This window comes from Lolium perenne, chromosome 5, assembly GCF_019359855.2.
Source record: "Lolium perenne isolate Kyuss_39 chromosome 5, Kyuss_2.0, whole genome shotgun sequence".
In the NCBI taxonomy this organism is placed as follows: domain Eukaryota; kingdom Viridiplantae; phylum Streptophyta; class Magnoliopsida; order Poales; family Poaceae; genus Lolium; species Lolium perenne.
In genome coordinates this window covers 66,059,032-66,074,939 of record NC_067248.2, presented here as the reverse complement: position 1 = coordinate 66,074,939, position 15,908 = coordinate 66,059,032, and the positions used below count along the sequence as shown (strand labels likewise).

Here is a 15,908-nt window from a genome sequence, read left to right as displayed (position 1 = left end):
CGGGAATGTACCTGGAAAAGATACAGTCAGCGGAAGCCACAAACCCATCTAGGGTTCCATCCTCCTCGCCGGCGATACCATCGGTCCGCTTCGTCTCCATGGCCTTAGGGCCTTGCAGGCGTGGTGGACCACGGCCCTTCGCTGGCGGGAGTTTCCGTTCTTAATTTAGTTTGCTTTTAAGTATCTTTTTTGGGATGGTGAGGCGGCGGCTACATCCTGAAGTCAGAATAAAGTCCTCCCCGCCCTATCCTCGCTTTGGTGGTGTATCTAGCGCTGACGAAGGGCGCGTGGAGTTGTGTGCCCGTCGGATCTCCTGGGATCCGGTCGGTTTTCATGTTTGTTGGTGTGATTTCATGCAGCCTCTTCCGATCTACGGTTTTCATCGTTGGCGATGGTTGCTGCTCTGGTGCGCTGGTCCTTTGGAACCTTAGCTCGACTACTTCCCTTCTGTCTACTACAACAAGCTCTACTACGACAAGCTTTGCCCGGCTCTGGTGATGGAGGGGTGAGGACAGCGGCGCGTCTTCGGCTCATGCTAGTGTCTGTAGTCATCGCTAGGTGGTCTGAGTGTCAATTTGTAATTTTCTTTACTTTTTGGTCTATTTGTACTACCGTTGATGGTTATTAATAGATCGGTGGATTTTTTCGCAAAAAAAAAGGATAACTGGATAAATACATGAATAAATAGCAATGGTATGGTATGTTTGTGTTTGATTTTTTTTTTGGTAAGGTGCTTTATTTTTGGCGACGCTGATGGTAAGGTGATTTATGTGAGGAGCATCTCTACTATACTTCACTTGCATTTTATTTTGTCCTTAGACATGGCCAGAGAAGCAAGTTGTGTGTGTGCGCGCGCGCGGCGTGTGTGTGTGTCTAACATTGCCTCCTGAACTATGATTCGAGCTTAATATTCAATCCTTTGCGCACATGCACCAAGAAGGCAACGTTTTATCTAATGTGGCTCCCATCTTTGCATTGTTTTCTTTAAAAAGATAGTTCAAATGGTAAACAAAGTACCTACAAATTTTTAAAAAAACCTAAGTGATTTTTTTTCATAGAACATAAAATGCAATTAAATAGTCAGAGAAGCTACTAAAAGTTTGAAATAAACTACCAACCTTTGAATAACTTGAAATTAATATATCTCATTTAATGATTCCTTGGACTTACGTCCTTGACCAAATAACATGATTTTATAGTAGTTTTGAAATGCTACTATTTATTTCTACCACCAAATTTATGATGATTTTCTTAATACATTGATGAATTTGCATTCTTCAAACTCTATTTCCACTTGATTTTTCACATTCTCCCAAAATTTGCCTGATTAATCTTGTTTTTTCTTCAATCTATTCTTGTATATTTAACTTCTCCACAAAAGCTCAGTTTAAGCTGGCTCAACTTTCTTCTTTCGGCATGACCATTAATTCTGCTACAAAATTGACACAGAGGGGGCAAAGTAAGCGATTTTGAGACGCGGATGGTTGGACATTACATTAGTCACGGGGGTGAAGTCTAAATAAAATGGCAATATCAAACTTGGACATTTTGGGCCCTCAATCTCAACAATATATAGAAGGCTATACATGAGAAACTTATAACTCTGTGCACAAAACGCCGAATTTAGTCCTTTACGTGCATGTAATTCACAGTTATATGCATAGCTGACTCTTAGAAAGTTGCAGTAGTCAATCGACCACTCCCTGGAAGCTCTATTAGTTGTCTTTAAGATCAAGTTGCATGCATGTATTGCAAGCTTAAAGGGCCAAATGGATATCAAAAGGACCATATATATGAGATCTCCTCTTGTTGAACACAAAGGAATTATTCCAGTAGTGTTTATTTGGTTCCTGGTGATGAAAGGACGGATGCAGACATTATCCAATCTGATCTCTTGCATACCAATACACTACTTTCAGACGAAACCAATGGCATGCAAATGTGTGCATGGCCCTATATAGCTAGGAGGTTTCATTTTTTTCTAGAAAAATCCAAAGTACTCTTGCACAATTGGCACTGGTCTTTTCCAAACAATTCCCGATCGTACTTGCGCCAGAAGATTCTAACTCGCCCTGTTGGATATAAACACACCTTTGCACCTCTATAAAAGGGAGCCACCATTTGTGCTATCAAACCATCCAAGTTTCCTCTTCGGTACAAGGTCTGCAAGGCAGCAATAACAAGCTATAGCTATCCTCTTCAAGCCAAGAACGCTTAGAGATCGATCTGTTCACAGACACGACATATATATTAGAAAGCAGATATGGACCGTGTGATGAAGCTGGCGTCAGAGCGTGCGGTCGTGGTCTTCACCCTGAGCTCCTGCTGCATGTGCCACACCGTGGCACGACTCTTCTGTGACCTCGGTGTCAATGCGCTTGTGCACGAGCTAGACCAGGACCCTAGGGGAAAGGAGATGGAGAGAGCTCTCCTCAAAATGCTTGGGAAAAGCCCGTCTGTTCCGGTGGTGTTCATCGGCGGGAAGCTTGTCGGCGGGACAAACAGGCTCATGTCTCTGCATCTCAGCGGCGAGCTGGTCCCAATGCTGAGGAATGCAGGCGCCCTCTGGCTATAGGCCAGCAAAGGGTTTCCACTCGGAAATAAAATTTTGTCAAAGACTGTGAAGTATCTGCATTTTATACTTTCCTAGAATAACCTAATGACCTAGTTTATGCCGAGCAGGGTTTTTCATCCTGTCCCGAGAATGACTAGGTTCCTTTGTGAAGCAGACAGTAACAAGAGGTTTCTTGCTCCCTAGGAGTGAGATACCTGCATGCTTTATGCAAGTAGTAACTCACACTTTATTTTTGTACGTGTATTCTCAATGTTTTTCAAAGAGGCCCTTAATAACAATATATGTATTCACAGTTCATTGTTATATAGCAAATGAATAATATTCATACATTTAACGTTTCAATTTTGTAGATGCATTGGCCATCTTCATTTTACAAGGTTATTCTTAGTTATTTTTGGAGATAACACATGCATTGACATTTTCTTCATTAAACATCTGCATCTGCCAATTAAGGGCCGAGTCTCAAGATTACAGGTGAGGTAGACATGTGTGTTAGTTGGAGTAGACTACTAGTAAGCAACTTCATAGTGACCGAAAATTTGGGAGCTACTATATTTTTTACCTTTAATTTCTATGTCTTCCTCATAAGATATAATGGGATGTGTTGTACTATAGATCCATCTAGTGACAACAAACACGGTCTCGCTTGTTCAAGGTAGTGCACGAGTCAATAAAAACATCATGTCAACACTTAATGCAATACTCTTCGCCATCACATTATAGTGTGTTGTATCATCCCTACATTAGTACATGATGCCCATATAAATACGAATCAAACACGACACATAAATTGCATTGGAATTATCTTGTTTAGAAGTGCTATATTTGCGCCACCATGTTTATGAGAGAGAAAATGGTCAACTGAACCCATGAACCCGGTCAACTTCTTATCATGAGAACACATTTAGAATAAACATTCCAAAAATACAAAATCATTTACTTCATCTAAATTTATTGTTTTCTATACTTACCTAATGTTGTCATCTCATTCTAATACATCGTGTTGTCTGAGAACCACCATGACTAAGTTGGAGACACAAATCAACTTCTTATTGGTTTGTAGGTATTTCCTGAAGAGGGAGAAGGAGGGTCGAGGCTCGCAAAGTCCCTGTGATCGATATTCAACCTCGAGTCATTTTTGTGGGGGAAAGAGCCACTTGCTACAACACCCCGTGTTTGGAGTTCTAACATGCTGGTACACACATAGTTTGGTACCATCAACAGGACTTCGGTTTCCTCAAGGACTATAACGGTCAGAACTTCTTGGCGAGATGACGTCTTATTGGGGTTCACTTCTTTGAGGACCTTTAGGAGCAAGATGACTCCGGAGAAGCTCAGAGTGATGTTCATTGCTCCACTCTTGATATCCTCCACTATGGCATCCTCTTGGTTGTTGGAAAGTCCGCTTCTTGCTGCCGTTGGAGTGAGAGAGGTACTGCCTTATTGTCCTCGCTATAGGCTTGCTTTGATGGGGCCATATAGCTTTCTTGGCTTCGCTTGCTTTCAACAAGCGGATGAATCCCTTATCGAAGAAGCCACTGTTGAAGTTGTAGAAACTACACCACAACTGGTAGTAAAGATGCAATCCGAGTAAGAGCATGTATGATGGCTTTATGGTAAATGTCATCGTAAGAGACAATTCCAATGCTATCTTGAGTAAGTTTAGATGCCTTGCTGGAGTGCAGCCTACTCCGATGTTAGGAAGGCGTTGGGGAGGCTAGGTAGAAGGTTTGGGACGAGCTGACATTCCCAAATATGACTCCTAATCACTCTCCTGCAACTTCAGTTCGGCAGAACTGGTCTTCTCAAATTCGGTACTAGGCTCTCCAAACTGGTCTTGGAGCTCTAGCACCCTCCCCTTGAATCCATTCAAGTGGGAGTGAGTTGTTACTCACCCCATGAGGATGGGGGGAAATTATAGCCTCGTGCTCCTTAACAGATAACCAAGACTATCCTTGTAAATGTGGAGGTGGAAGAGCAGTGCTGGTAATCTTTGGTCCATGAATCCATGATGGACGAGGGGATGCATTGTTTGGTTCATGATAGACTAGCCCACATTCCCTTCTACTTGATGGGATTTTCACTTGGTTCTTGGTGGGGTTCTTCACTTGGTTCTTGGTGGGGTTCCTCACTTGGGCTTCTTTACTTGAATCTTCATATATACTTGACTTTTTAAAATGTTTTCTTAGTGACCTATTGACCATGATGTTCTTGCTTGGACTACCGTTAACTTGATTTGACATTGTCAACACGTCAAGTAAGGCTTGAGTGGGACCCGGCGTAAGACAATATATTCCACAACATAACACATATTGAGCCTACGGAGACTCTTCAACCATTGTTGTTCGCATCCATCATCGCCATTGACATAGATGCAAATTATCTCTATTGCCTAGCCCAATGGGAAAATATATAGAACACATGGCTTGGAGTACAAGGAGGTAAATATAGTCACAGAGAACCCCTCATACAATGGGGATAATACACTTCAAGTGACTTTGTTCTAATTGTTGTATGGTTGTTGTATCTGAAACTTAATGGGCTATGGTCAGTTTTTCCCTCTTCTAATATACATGCAGATCTCCTGCATGGTTCGAAAAAAAACTGCACTACACGCTTGTCGTAGAAGCCAAGCCTAGCCCTCGAGAAGGCGAGGAGCCAAGAATTAAAAGAAGGGTTAATTATTGGTTTGCCACTACTGTCCGCGCATGACTCAGTTTTGCCACTAGAACAGAATGGTGCTCAGTTTTGCCACCGCTTCTGGCGCAGCTGCTCCATCGAGGCCAAACGGCCAGGCTTCAAACGTTTCCGTCTCTTGCCGTTACTGAAAGTGGGGCCGGATCTTACAGGTAGGACCGCACAATGACAAATAGGTGTACGTGAAGACCGAACTACCCCTGCTCCCGCCACACAGCCACACACCGATCCACTGCACCCACCACCATCCGCGCCCCTGCCTGCACCACCTGCGACGCCACCACCTGCGCCGCCGCGCGGCCGTCCCGCGTGGACACCTTCTCCTCCGCCACCACCTCCAGGAGCACCTGCTCTGCCCCACCGTCTTGCGACGTAGTCGCTCGTTCCGCCAGTACGCCCTCCACCTGCTCGACGAAATGGCTAGTGGCGGCGACGGCCTTACATTCTTATTCAGACAAACTACATGACTGAAACAGCAACAAACTACATGCCATGCTTTAACCCTTAACCTTTCCTATGATAAACTTGGCCCTTGTCCTTGCCTCTACCAATCTTCAGTGCCTCTTTCATCTTCTTCATGCCCTTCTTCAGCCAGCACAACATAACTCCAGCCTTCACCTTTTCTTCAAGATTTGGTGACACATGGTACCTTCTCGGTTTGGGAGTAGGTTTTGGTCTGTCTGTTGGAAGTTGGATGACCTGTGTAGTCCTAAAGCACTCACCTAGCTGGTTCAGGGTAACAGCTGCTTGTTGCTCTTCCCTCAGCCTAGCAGCAGCTTCTTCCTCCTCCCTGCGCTTTGCAGCAGCAGCTTCCCTCTCTTCCAAGGTTCTCCTACGATAAACTAGCAAGTGCTTGTCTGCCCTAGCCATGGAAGCACTTCTGGACAGAGAGGCATCTCTGGAGCCAGAGGCACCAGTAGAGCCAGTGCTCCTCCTCCAACTCATGGCATTGTCCATCTTTGTTTGCATTTCTGGTTCAGTAGATGGATGCCATTTATAGAATGCAGCACAATGGCATCAGCACACGAGCTGAACAGAAGGCACACTAGCTGAACACATGTAGACAAGTCCTTGAGTTTGATCTGTAGTGTCTAGCCAGAAAAGGGAAAAGAATATTCTCTATATTGGGCTTGGGCATAATTAACTTTTCAGTCGACCTGCCATATTCACAAGAATATTCTCTGATTAACATTGTCTCTATATTACAGGGCCTCATCAATGCAGTGAAGAAAGTTTTCCCTGATTCAGAACATAGGCACTGTGTGAGACACGTTTACCAGAATTTTCACAAGAAACACAACGGGCAAACTCTGACGAATGATCTATGGGCAGTTGCAAGGTCTACAAATATTCCAACTTGGGAAAGAAATATGGAAAAAATGAAAGTGGACAGTGCAGAAGCTTGGGCATGGGTGGAGGAATTGCAGGCAAATACATGGATTAAAGCTTTCTTCAATGATTTCCCAAAATGTGACATGCTTCTGAATAATCATTCTGAAGTATTCCCAAAATTATGCATAGAAATGTGGCCAAGCAAAAAGAGGCAGATACATTCCCAAAATGATGTTGGAATTATTGGAGTACATGTTTGAACTATGTTTGAATGATGTTGGAATGATGAGATTACATGTTTTGAGAAACTCATGTCAAAATGTGCTAAAAAAGAGCTCCAAAGGTAGGGTAAATGGCCTCATTTCTAAGCAAGTTTTTTTGATCTTGTCTAAATTGGCCAAATAAGTTCACAACACATCAATTCCATGTAAGAAGACTATGTGAGAAGGATTTCCATTTTTTTGATTTTTTTTGAATTTTTTATGCTCATCTCAAATTTAGTCAAACCTAACTTTGACCATCATTTTATCAAGTTTTAAACATGGAATTGTAAAACTAAGCATGGATCCTTGTTATTCACTCCAAAATGAAGCTTTGGTGAGGTTTTTGAAACTTTTCATGTTCCAAACCCTAAACCTCTTGTCTTCACCCTCGAACTTGTACCCCAGTGTTTGAGATATCACATTAGACACATGGTTTTTTTGTTGAACAGCATGTAGACCATGTTTATCAACTAGAATGGGTAGTATATGACATAAGAAGACTATGTGAGAAGGATTTCCATTTTTTTGATTTTTTTTGAATTTTTTATGCTCATCTCAAATTTAGTCAAACCTAACTTTGACCATCATTTTATCAAGTTTTAAACATGGAATTGTAAAACTAAGCATGGATCCTTGTTATTCACTACAAAATGAAGCTTTGGTGAGGTTTTTGAAACTTTTCATGTTCCAAACCCTAAACCTCTTGTCTTCACCCTCGAACTTGTACCCCAGTGTTTGAGATATCACATTAGACACATGGTTTTTTTGTTGAACAGCATGTAGACCATGTTTATCAACTAGAATGGGTAGTATATGACATAAGAAGACTATGTGAGAAGGATTTCCATTTTTTGATTTTTTTTGAATTTTTATGCTCATCTCAAATTTAGTCAAACCTACCTTTGACCATCATTTTATCAAGTTTTAAACATGGAATTGTAAAACTAAGCATGGATCCTTGTTATTCACTACAAAATGAAGCTTTGGTGAGGTTTTTGAAACTTTTCATGTTCCAAACCCTAAACCTCTTGTCTTCACCCTCGAACTTGTACCCCAGTGTTTGAGATATCACATTAGACACATGGTTTTTTTGTTGAACAGCATGTAGACCATGTTTATCAACTAGAATCGGTACTATATGACATAAGAAGACTATGTGAGAAGGATTTCCATTTTTTTGATTTTTTTTGAATTTTTTATGCTCATCTCAAATTTAGTCAAACCTACCTTTGACCATCATTTTATCAAGTTTTAAACATGGAATTGTAAAACTAAGCATGGATCCTTGTTATTCACTCCAAAATGAAGCTTTGGTGAGGTTTTTGAAACTTTTCATGTTCCAAACCCTAAACCTCTTGTCTTCACCCTCGAACTTGTACCCAGTGTTTGAGATATCACATTAGACACATGGTTTTTTTGTTGAACAGCATGTAGACCATGGTTATCAACTAGAATCGGTACTATATGACATAAGAAGACTATGTGAGAAGGATTTCCATTTTTTTGATTTTTTTTGATTTTTTTATGCTTATTTCAAGTTTGGTCAAAGCCTAATTTTGACCAGCTAACCCTATTCTTCTAGAAGGAAACCGGACCGATCCGTGGGTTGCTCTGTTTTGCATTGTGGACCGTTCACTGCGGTAACGCCAGCCGTCCGATCTAGCCTTCTAGAAGGTTTCGGGGCCGATCCATGGACACCCTCGTTCTTCAACCTCATTGGTTCCTTTCTCCACGCGTACGGTGGGCTATAAGAACACTGAAATGTCCGTTGGGCCGTCCCGCGTGTCTAGGCCTGCGATGCATGCGCCATGCATGCGCCATGCAGGCGCCACGCCAACGGCCCTTTCCACGTACCTCACTCGCCGACGCCTTTTAATGCATCGACGCAGCGTCTCAGCGTTGCCATCGTCTCAGCTCTCGCAGCGATGCAGCGGCATCAGTTTTGCCATCGTCAATACGCTTAATTATTTGGGAAGACGGCTAGCCACGCGTTAATTCATTAGGAACCACCCAATTATGAGCCAACCTCTTTATAAGGGGCCTCTCTTCCTCTCCCACACACCAACCGAGCGAGCCTCTCTTCCTCTCCCTCTCCAAAGCACCACGCACCCAAGCGAGCCTCTCTGCCTCTCCGAAGATGCAGTACACGGGACCGACCTTCCGCCGTCCGCGCACCAGGACGGAGCTACTCTATCCGGCGGACGTCCTCGTCGAGAAGACGCTCCGTGTGTGGGCAAAGTCGAGGTGGAGGACCGAGGTCGAGCTCACTCGAGACTTCCTCGACGAGGGCTTCTCCCACCTCCCACCGGGCTCGCCCGTCATGTACTACGTCAACGAGTCTCGTGAAGGCGTCGCCCTCAAGCTGCTCACGGTCACCTTCGCCAACCGATTTGACGCGTACGCCCTCCTCGGTGAGGTCTTCTGGTGCGGCTGCGAGTCAATCTTCTTCACCACCTACAACGTCTTCACCGATTGCGACGCCATCTTCTTCTCCGGGAAACCTATGCACTGCCTCCCGTACAACAAGTGAAGACGCCGGTGAAGACGGTGGTGCGGCGCAGGTGCTGCGGCAGGTGGTGCGGCCAAGATGTGTTCTCGTCAACCTCTCGATCGTCATGTTTTTTTAGCTTTACGTTTTCATTTTCTATGTGGTTCCGTGTTGAGTCGTGTCAAGTCGTGTGTCACTCAACTTATCTATCTATCTAAGTTATTTCCGTGTAATGGTGGAACTAAGCATCTTATGTATCGAATTTATCTAAGTTATTTTGCGTGATGATCTGGCTACCAATATTTGCATCTCATATATCTTAGTTTTCTATGATTTCGATGTAATATATCAAGGGTGTATGAATCATGAAATCACAAACATGGATCCAAGTATGAACTTTGATGTATTATAAGTAGGGTACCCATAGTATGAAACAAAAAATCACAAACACGCAATGCTTGAAATCAGATAAATGCACCATTTTTCCCCGCAAGAATATAAAGATGCACCCTTTTTTATTTGATTATTTTTCCAACCTAAACCACAAACACGTAATGTTTCAAATAACAAAGACGCACCCTTTTTTTTTGGTTAAGCAGCGTGCATAAACACAAAGAACAAACATATACGTCCTTACACCATAAACCAAGTCACGAACTAGAACTAACTATAGTTAGATTTCTTCCTTTCGGTTTTCAATATCTTTCCATCTGCCCCACTGGTTACCAGAGCAATTCTTCACGCTACCAAACAAAGCGGTCTTGGGTTCGAGTCCCAGCCGCACCCTTTTTTTGTTTGTTCATTTTTCACCATTTTTTTAAACACCCTTCTCATCTGCCCAAAGCCAAACCTTGTGGGTCCCACGTGAAACGGCCAGCAACGGTCCTCTTTTCAAACGCGTCTCCGCCTGGTCCCACCTGAAACAGCCGAGTCATGGACGTTTGACTTGAATGAAACGGCAGGCTCACGGAACGAGCCGTCGCACACATACTAGTGGCAAAACTGAGAACCATTCTGCTCTAGTGGCAAAACTAAGTGTTGCGCGGGCTGTAGTGGCAAACCAATAATTAACCCTTAAAAGAACCATTGAGATTCTTGATGATCTATGGACATTTCTCTAGTAACAGAACACTAGCAATTTCTTTCCAGGTGAAGAGTATCAAGGCAGATCTGAAGGATACGGAAATCTTTAGCAAGCATATATTCATTCGTACATGCCTGACTGTTTACGTCATGCGTTAAAACTAAAGAAAAAATTAAATGAAGAGAATCTGATAATACAAATATACCTGACTCTCTGTAGGTGCTTCCAACACCATACATGTTGCAACTCGCAACTGTGTGGTGCCACACATGCAGCATATCTACTCCTCTCCGTCTCTCCCTCTCCGCAGGAATGATCCAGGCGAGGACGTCAAAAAAAGAGAGAGGATTGCACCGTCGTCAGCATCGTGACGTCTCTGTATGGGATTGGATTATAAGACCAGATAACCAATTCGCTAAGACCAAAAAGATCGATTACTCATTCTAATTAATTCTTGCATGCACCAATAGTTTTCAAATGCATGAGAGGAGAGATAAAAAGAGCAATGGGAAGTATCGTAGACTAGTATCATACATATGATACTAGTTTATGATACAACACCTACAATGCATAATATCATGAATTAGTACAGTATCATAGTTTCATCATATTTAATGTTTTGTAGAATCTCAATGCAAATATGTGTACATGATGTGTTTGCCACTAAAATTTCTAGTTTTACGTGCCATGATACGGTATCTACCTATGATATACCTCTCTCCTCATTAATTGATGTGCCACATAAGCATTTTTGCCTACATGACATGCATGATACTACCTGTAATACTTCTATTGTGGATAGTCTTAGGAGAAGAACCAACATGAATTGGGAGATTGCGAAAAAAAAGTAAACTACATCACGCGGATTAAGATAACAAATGAGAGAGGCTTTATAATCCCTAACAATATAAAAAGCTCTCTGATCTTATAATCCTATACGAAGGTAGTACGAGCTGGGCGGCTGCTGCTGATGATGGGGTTTTTTCAAATTCGAAGATGCTAAATCTTCAGAGCAAAAGCAGGCAAGTTGGACAGGTTCGGTACCTACAGATAGGCTGATGAAAGATTGAGAGCTCTGCCGATGCTATTCTCTGCACCTGTGGCGACTCATCGCCGGTTACCCAGAAACAAGCCGCGCTATAGCTGGTCGAGGGAATTGGTTCCATACAAGCAATACACTGGCCGTACGGTATGGGCATTCTGCATCATTGTCGGCATGGTTTCTTGTCGTTCCGCAGTGACTTCACCATGGCAAATCATTAGTACCCCTTCACAGTTACACAGCCACGGAATGCAATCTTCAGTTTTCTAGCATATGCAATGCTGATCATCTGCCTTTTTTTTCGAAATGCAGGTTGAGACCCGGCTACTGCATTGAAGAAATGCATACGATCTTTATTTATATTTTATTCAACAAAGATCCTTAAGAAGGTACATCACAAAATCCGAAGCCAACACTCAATACCTAATGTTAGATTATTAGGTAATTTTCGAGTGTGTTTAATTACCGACAGTAACATCACAGAAATGCTAACATATTTAACCATACACATCAAACTAAGCAAATCTGAATATGGAATAAGTAGTAGCACAAGATTTGAGATGAGAAGCACATACATCGTGACCGAGAAGGTCGCTCCAATAGCAATATCGCAACGGCTATTGTTGATGTCGTACATGGTGTTGTGAGAGACATCAGATCTATCAGTGAAGCAACACGCCGACGAGGAAAGAAGACGAACAACAACAAGCAGTCGCGTCCAGACGTTCCCCAAAACCCTTATCTCCCGGGTCGTGGTGCAGGATCTCGACGGATGGGCTTTCAGAGGCATGCTCTCCCGAGGGGCTATGCACGCAGTCGCTAGGATGCGGAAGACTAGAGGACGGTGTAGCAAAAGGAACTGTGCTAGAGAGAGAGAGACATAAACGAGTAGAGAACTTTAGATATGTTCTATCTCTCCCATCTTTTGGTATAGCCTTGAAATGAAGTGGCGATCGAACCACCACGCATAGGAAGTCAGGGCACGCAAGGCTGACATGTACCCAACTCAGGTGGTGCACCAAGCAAAACTTTAGGCTTCCACAAAAGCGGTTTTGAACTCGAACTCGAGTCACAAAAGGCGACACGCGTGCGATGCATGGCGAGGGGAGGCGAGCGACGGAGAAGGAGGAGTGCGCGTGAACTCTTCTCTTCTCAATCACTTACAAGGACTAGAACATCAACCCTTATAAGCAACTCCAAGTCCATCCCAACTAACAATGCGAGACTACCTTTAGGCCCCAAAGCTAGTCCAAGCTGCCATCCTAATGGCCCTTGAGATTTGAGGCTTTGTAGGCTATGTGGGCTTCCTACCTAGGCTGTAGCGCATATAATTCAACACCTACAAGCCCAACGATGGGTGAAGAACATCTAGTCATGGCCTTATGCCCTAAAAACACAAACCACACCCAATTAGCTAAATATTGGGGGCTTCACTAACTCACCCTATGGTCAAAACAGGAGCAAACATCCAGTTTAGTAGACCCTCGATGAGCACCTCATGCACTTGCTTCAGCAGCAGTCACCCCCATCAGCCGCTGGTCCACCTTCAGAGCAGAGATCTGCATAGCCCTTGCTAGACCTGCCGTCGACACCGCTATGACGCAATACAACATCCCCATGCTACGTGAGTCCATCAAGCCACATCTTCCACCGAGGCCCCACTGCGCCACGCTACTGAGACTTACAAACATTGACTCGGAAGATGCACACGACACCACCTCTTTCCTCGACCATCCCGCTGTTGCTCCAAAGGCGATGCCCCAAGAGGGTTTTCCCTAGAGCAGGACGAGTGAGTAGACAACAGATATGATGGAGATGCCTTCAACAAGGTAACGACGCGTAGACGTCTCCATCGTTCACCATGACCGATATCAGAGCTCGGTTTTCACCGGCGGCCGTGCCTCCCCATCTCGCCACCGGAACTAGATGTGGGATGCCGCCACACCCAGCCGCAAACCGGCCAACCGCCTCTCGTGAAGGAGGAGACCACCACAACCATGCCCGGAGTCCGGAGAGCTCCCCCAGGCATCCTTAGTGTTGCGGAAGTAGCCCAAGGGTGCCTCCGCTCGCCGCCGACGGCCGACATAGTAGCAACGAGAGCAACTGCATGAACGCCTGCCGCCTATCCAGGCCCAGACGGGCCCAGACCGAGCAACGAGAGGGGAGATGCGCAGAGTGGGGGGTCTTGGGGAAGGGTCGTCGGGCGCTTTGGTGTGGCGCGGCTCTGCACCGCCTTGCGGAGGTGGGCTAGGGTTATGTTGGGGGAGGTGGACGAAGGTTGCAGGAGGAAGAGCTTTAATCTAGAAAAGTGTGGACCTGTTTATTAAGAAAAACCGGGCAAAAACCAACTTGTTGATGTATATGTGAACACATGAACCAATAGCAACCACCCTGGTATGGTATGAATATTTCAATTTCTCTCGCTAGGGTGATTAGTTTCTGCCGATGCTGACTGTACGGTGATCTACGTGAGGACTGATGATCATATATACTATTTTTCACTTGGTTTTATTTTGTTGTGTGTCTATCTAAAAAAGTACATAATTGAACTCTTTGAACCGTCGATCTCAACCATGTGTTAATGACAGTATATCTGAGAAACTTATAATGTGTGCACATAACTCCGAGTAGATTAGTCCTTTACGCGCGATTCAATTCACGACATATATATACATCTATTGACAAAGTTGTTGAACTAAAGATGGACCACTCCTTGGAAGTTCTTAATTAGTTATCCTCAAGATTTTGCACATGCATGTAGTGAAAGCTTAAACGGCCAAATTAATATGAAAAAGATCTTTCCATAGGCATATGTATGACCATATGCATATGGGATTTCCTCTAGGTCAACACAAAGGAATTATTCCAGTAGTGTTTGGGCCCTGTTGATGAAAAGAGACGGGTCCAGGCATCATCCAATCTGATCTCCTCCAGACCAATATGCTTTCAACCAAAACCAAAGGTATGCATGCTGTCTTGCCTGGGCCTATAGCTAAGAACTTTGTTTTGTTTTCTCTAGAAAAACCCAAAGTACTGGTGTACGATGTTAAAGATGGATAGCTAGATCACACTAGTCTTTTCCAAACAATTCCTGATCGTACTTGCACCGGAGATTCCAACTCGTGAAGGACGCACTAGTTGATAGAAACACACCTTTTGCACATCTATAAAAGGGAGCCAACCCTTGTTCTATCAAACCATCCAAGTTTCCTCTTCCGGTAGCAACAACAAGCTATAGCTGTACTCAGAGCACATTTCAAAGTTCCCCTTCTGTTTTCTTCAATTATAGCGCATACACATCACCAATTAGAAGACAGATATGGACCGTGTGATGAAGCTGGCGTCGGAGCGTGCGGTGGTGGTCTTCACTCAGAGCTCCTGCTGCATGTGCCACGCCGTGGCGCGGCTCTTCTGTGACCTCGGTGTCAATGCGCTTGTGCACGAGCTGGACCAGGACCCTAGGGAAAAGGAGATGGAGAGAGCTCTCCTCAAAATGTTGGGGAAAGGCCCGTCTGTTCCGGCGGTGTGTTCATCGGCGGGAAGCTTGTCGGCGGGACAAACAGGCTCATGTCTCTGCATCTCTCCGGCGAGCTGGTCCCAATGCTGAGGAACGCAGGCGCCCTCTGGCTATAGGCGAGCAAAGGAAATAAAATTTTGTCAAAGAGTGTGAAATATCTGCATTTTATACCTTCCTAGAATAACCTAATGACCTAGTTTATGATGAGCAGGGTTTTCCATCCTGTTCCGAGAATTACTAGGTTTCTTTGTGAGGTTTCTTGCTCGCTAGAGTGAGCTACGTGCATGCTTTGTGTAAGTTTTAACTCGGACTTTATTTTTGTACATGTACTCTCACTGTTTTTCAAAGAGGCAGTTCATAACAATACGTATGTATTGTATTCACAGTCCGTTGTTATATAGAAAATGCGAATTATATATTCATACATTTAATGTCTAAATTTTGTAGATGCATTGACCATCTTCATTTTACCAGGTTGTTCTTAGTCATTTAGAGATAACATGCATTGACATTTTCTTCACTAAACATTGGCATTGACAGCTTGGATTTACGAGAGGTGTTAATAGTTGGAAGACAATTTACTTGGGCAAATAGTTTTCCGAAAACTACACACGAGAAACTAGATCGTGTATTGATGAACACCGATTGGGAATTGAAATTTCCAATGGTCACAGTACGTGCTCTAGAACGTATCGTAGGTTTTTCGGATCATGCTCCCATCCTATTGACCACTGGAACACCTAGACCACCGTCTACCTGCCGGTTTAAATTTGAACTCGGATGGCTACAACGGAAAGGTTTTCAGGTTATGGTTAAAAGGATTTGGGAAAGACCTGTCGCACATGGCTCCCCGATACAGAGGTGAAACAATAAAATGCGTGCCTTACGCAAACACCTGTCTGGTTGGGCT

General features: G+C 43.8%; 1 protein-coding gene and 1 pseudogene across 1 annotated transcript; both read left to right on the top strand.

Annotated features, from left to right (window-relative positions):
• Positions 1 to 2,125: 2,125 nt before the first annotated feature.
• Positions 2,126 to 2,672, top strand: LOC127304701 (putative glutaredoxin-C14). Its single transcript, XM_051335308.2, has one exon. The coding sequence runs from the start codon at positions 2,264 to 2,266 to the stop codon at positions 2,573 to 2,575; it is 312 nt and encodes a 103-aa protein (XP_051191268.1). The 5' UTR covers positions 2,126 to 2,263; the 3' UTR covers positions 2,576 to 2,672.
• Positions 2,673 to 14,735: 12,063 nt separating this feature from the next.
• LOC127304699 (putative glutaredoxin-C14) lies at positions 14,736 to 15,342 on the top strand (annotated as a pseudogene).
• The last annotated feature ends 566 nt before the right edge of the window (positions 15,343 to 15,908 follow it).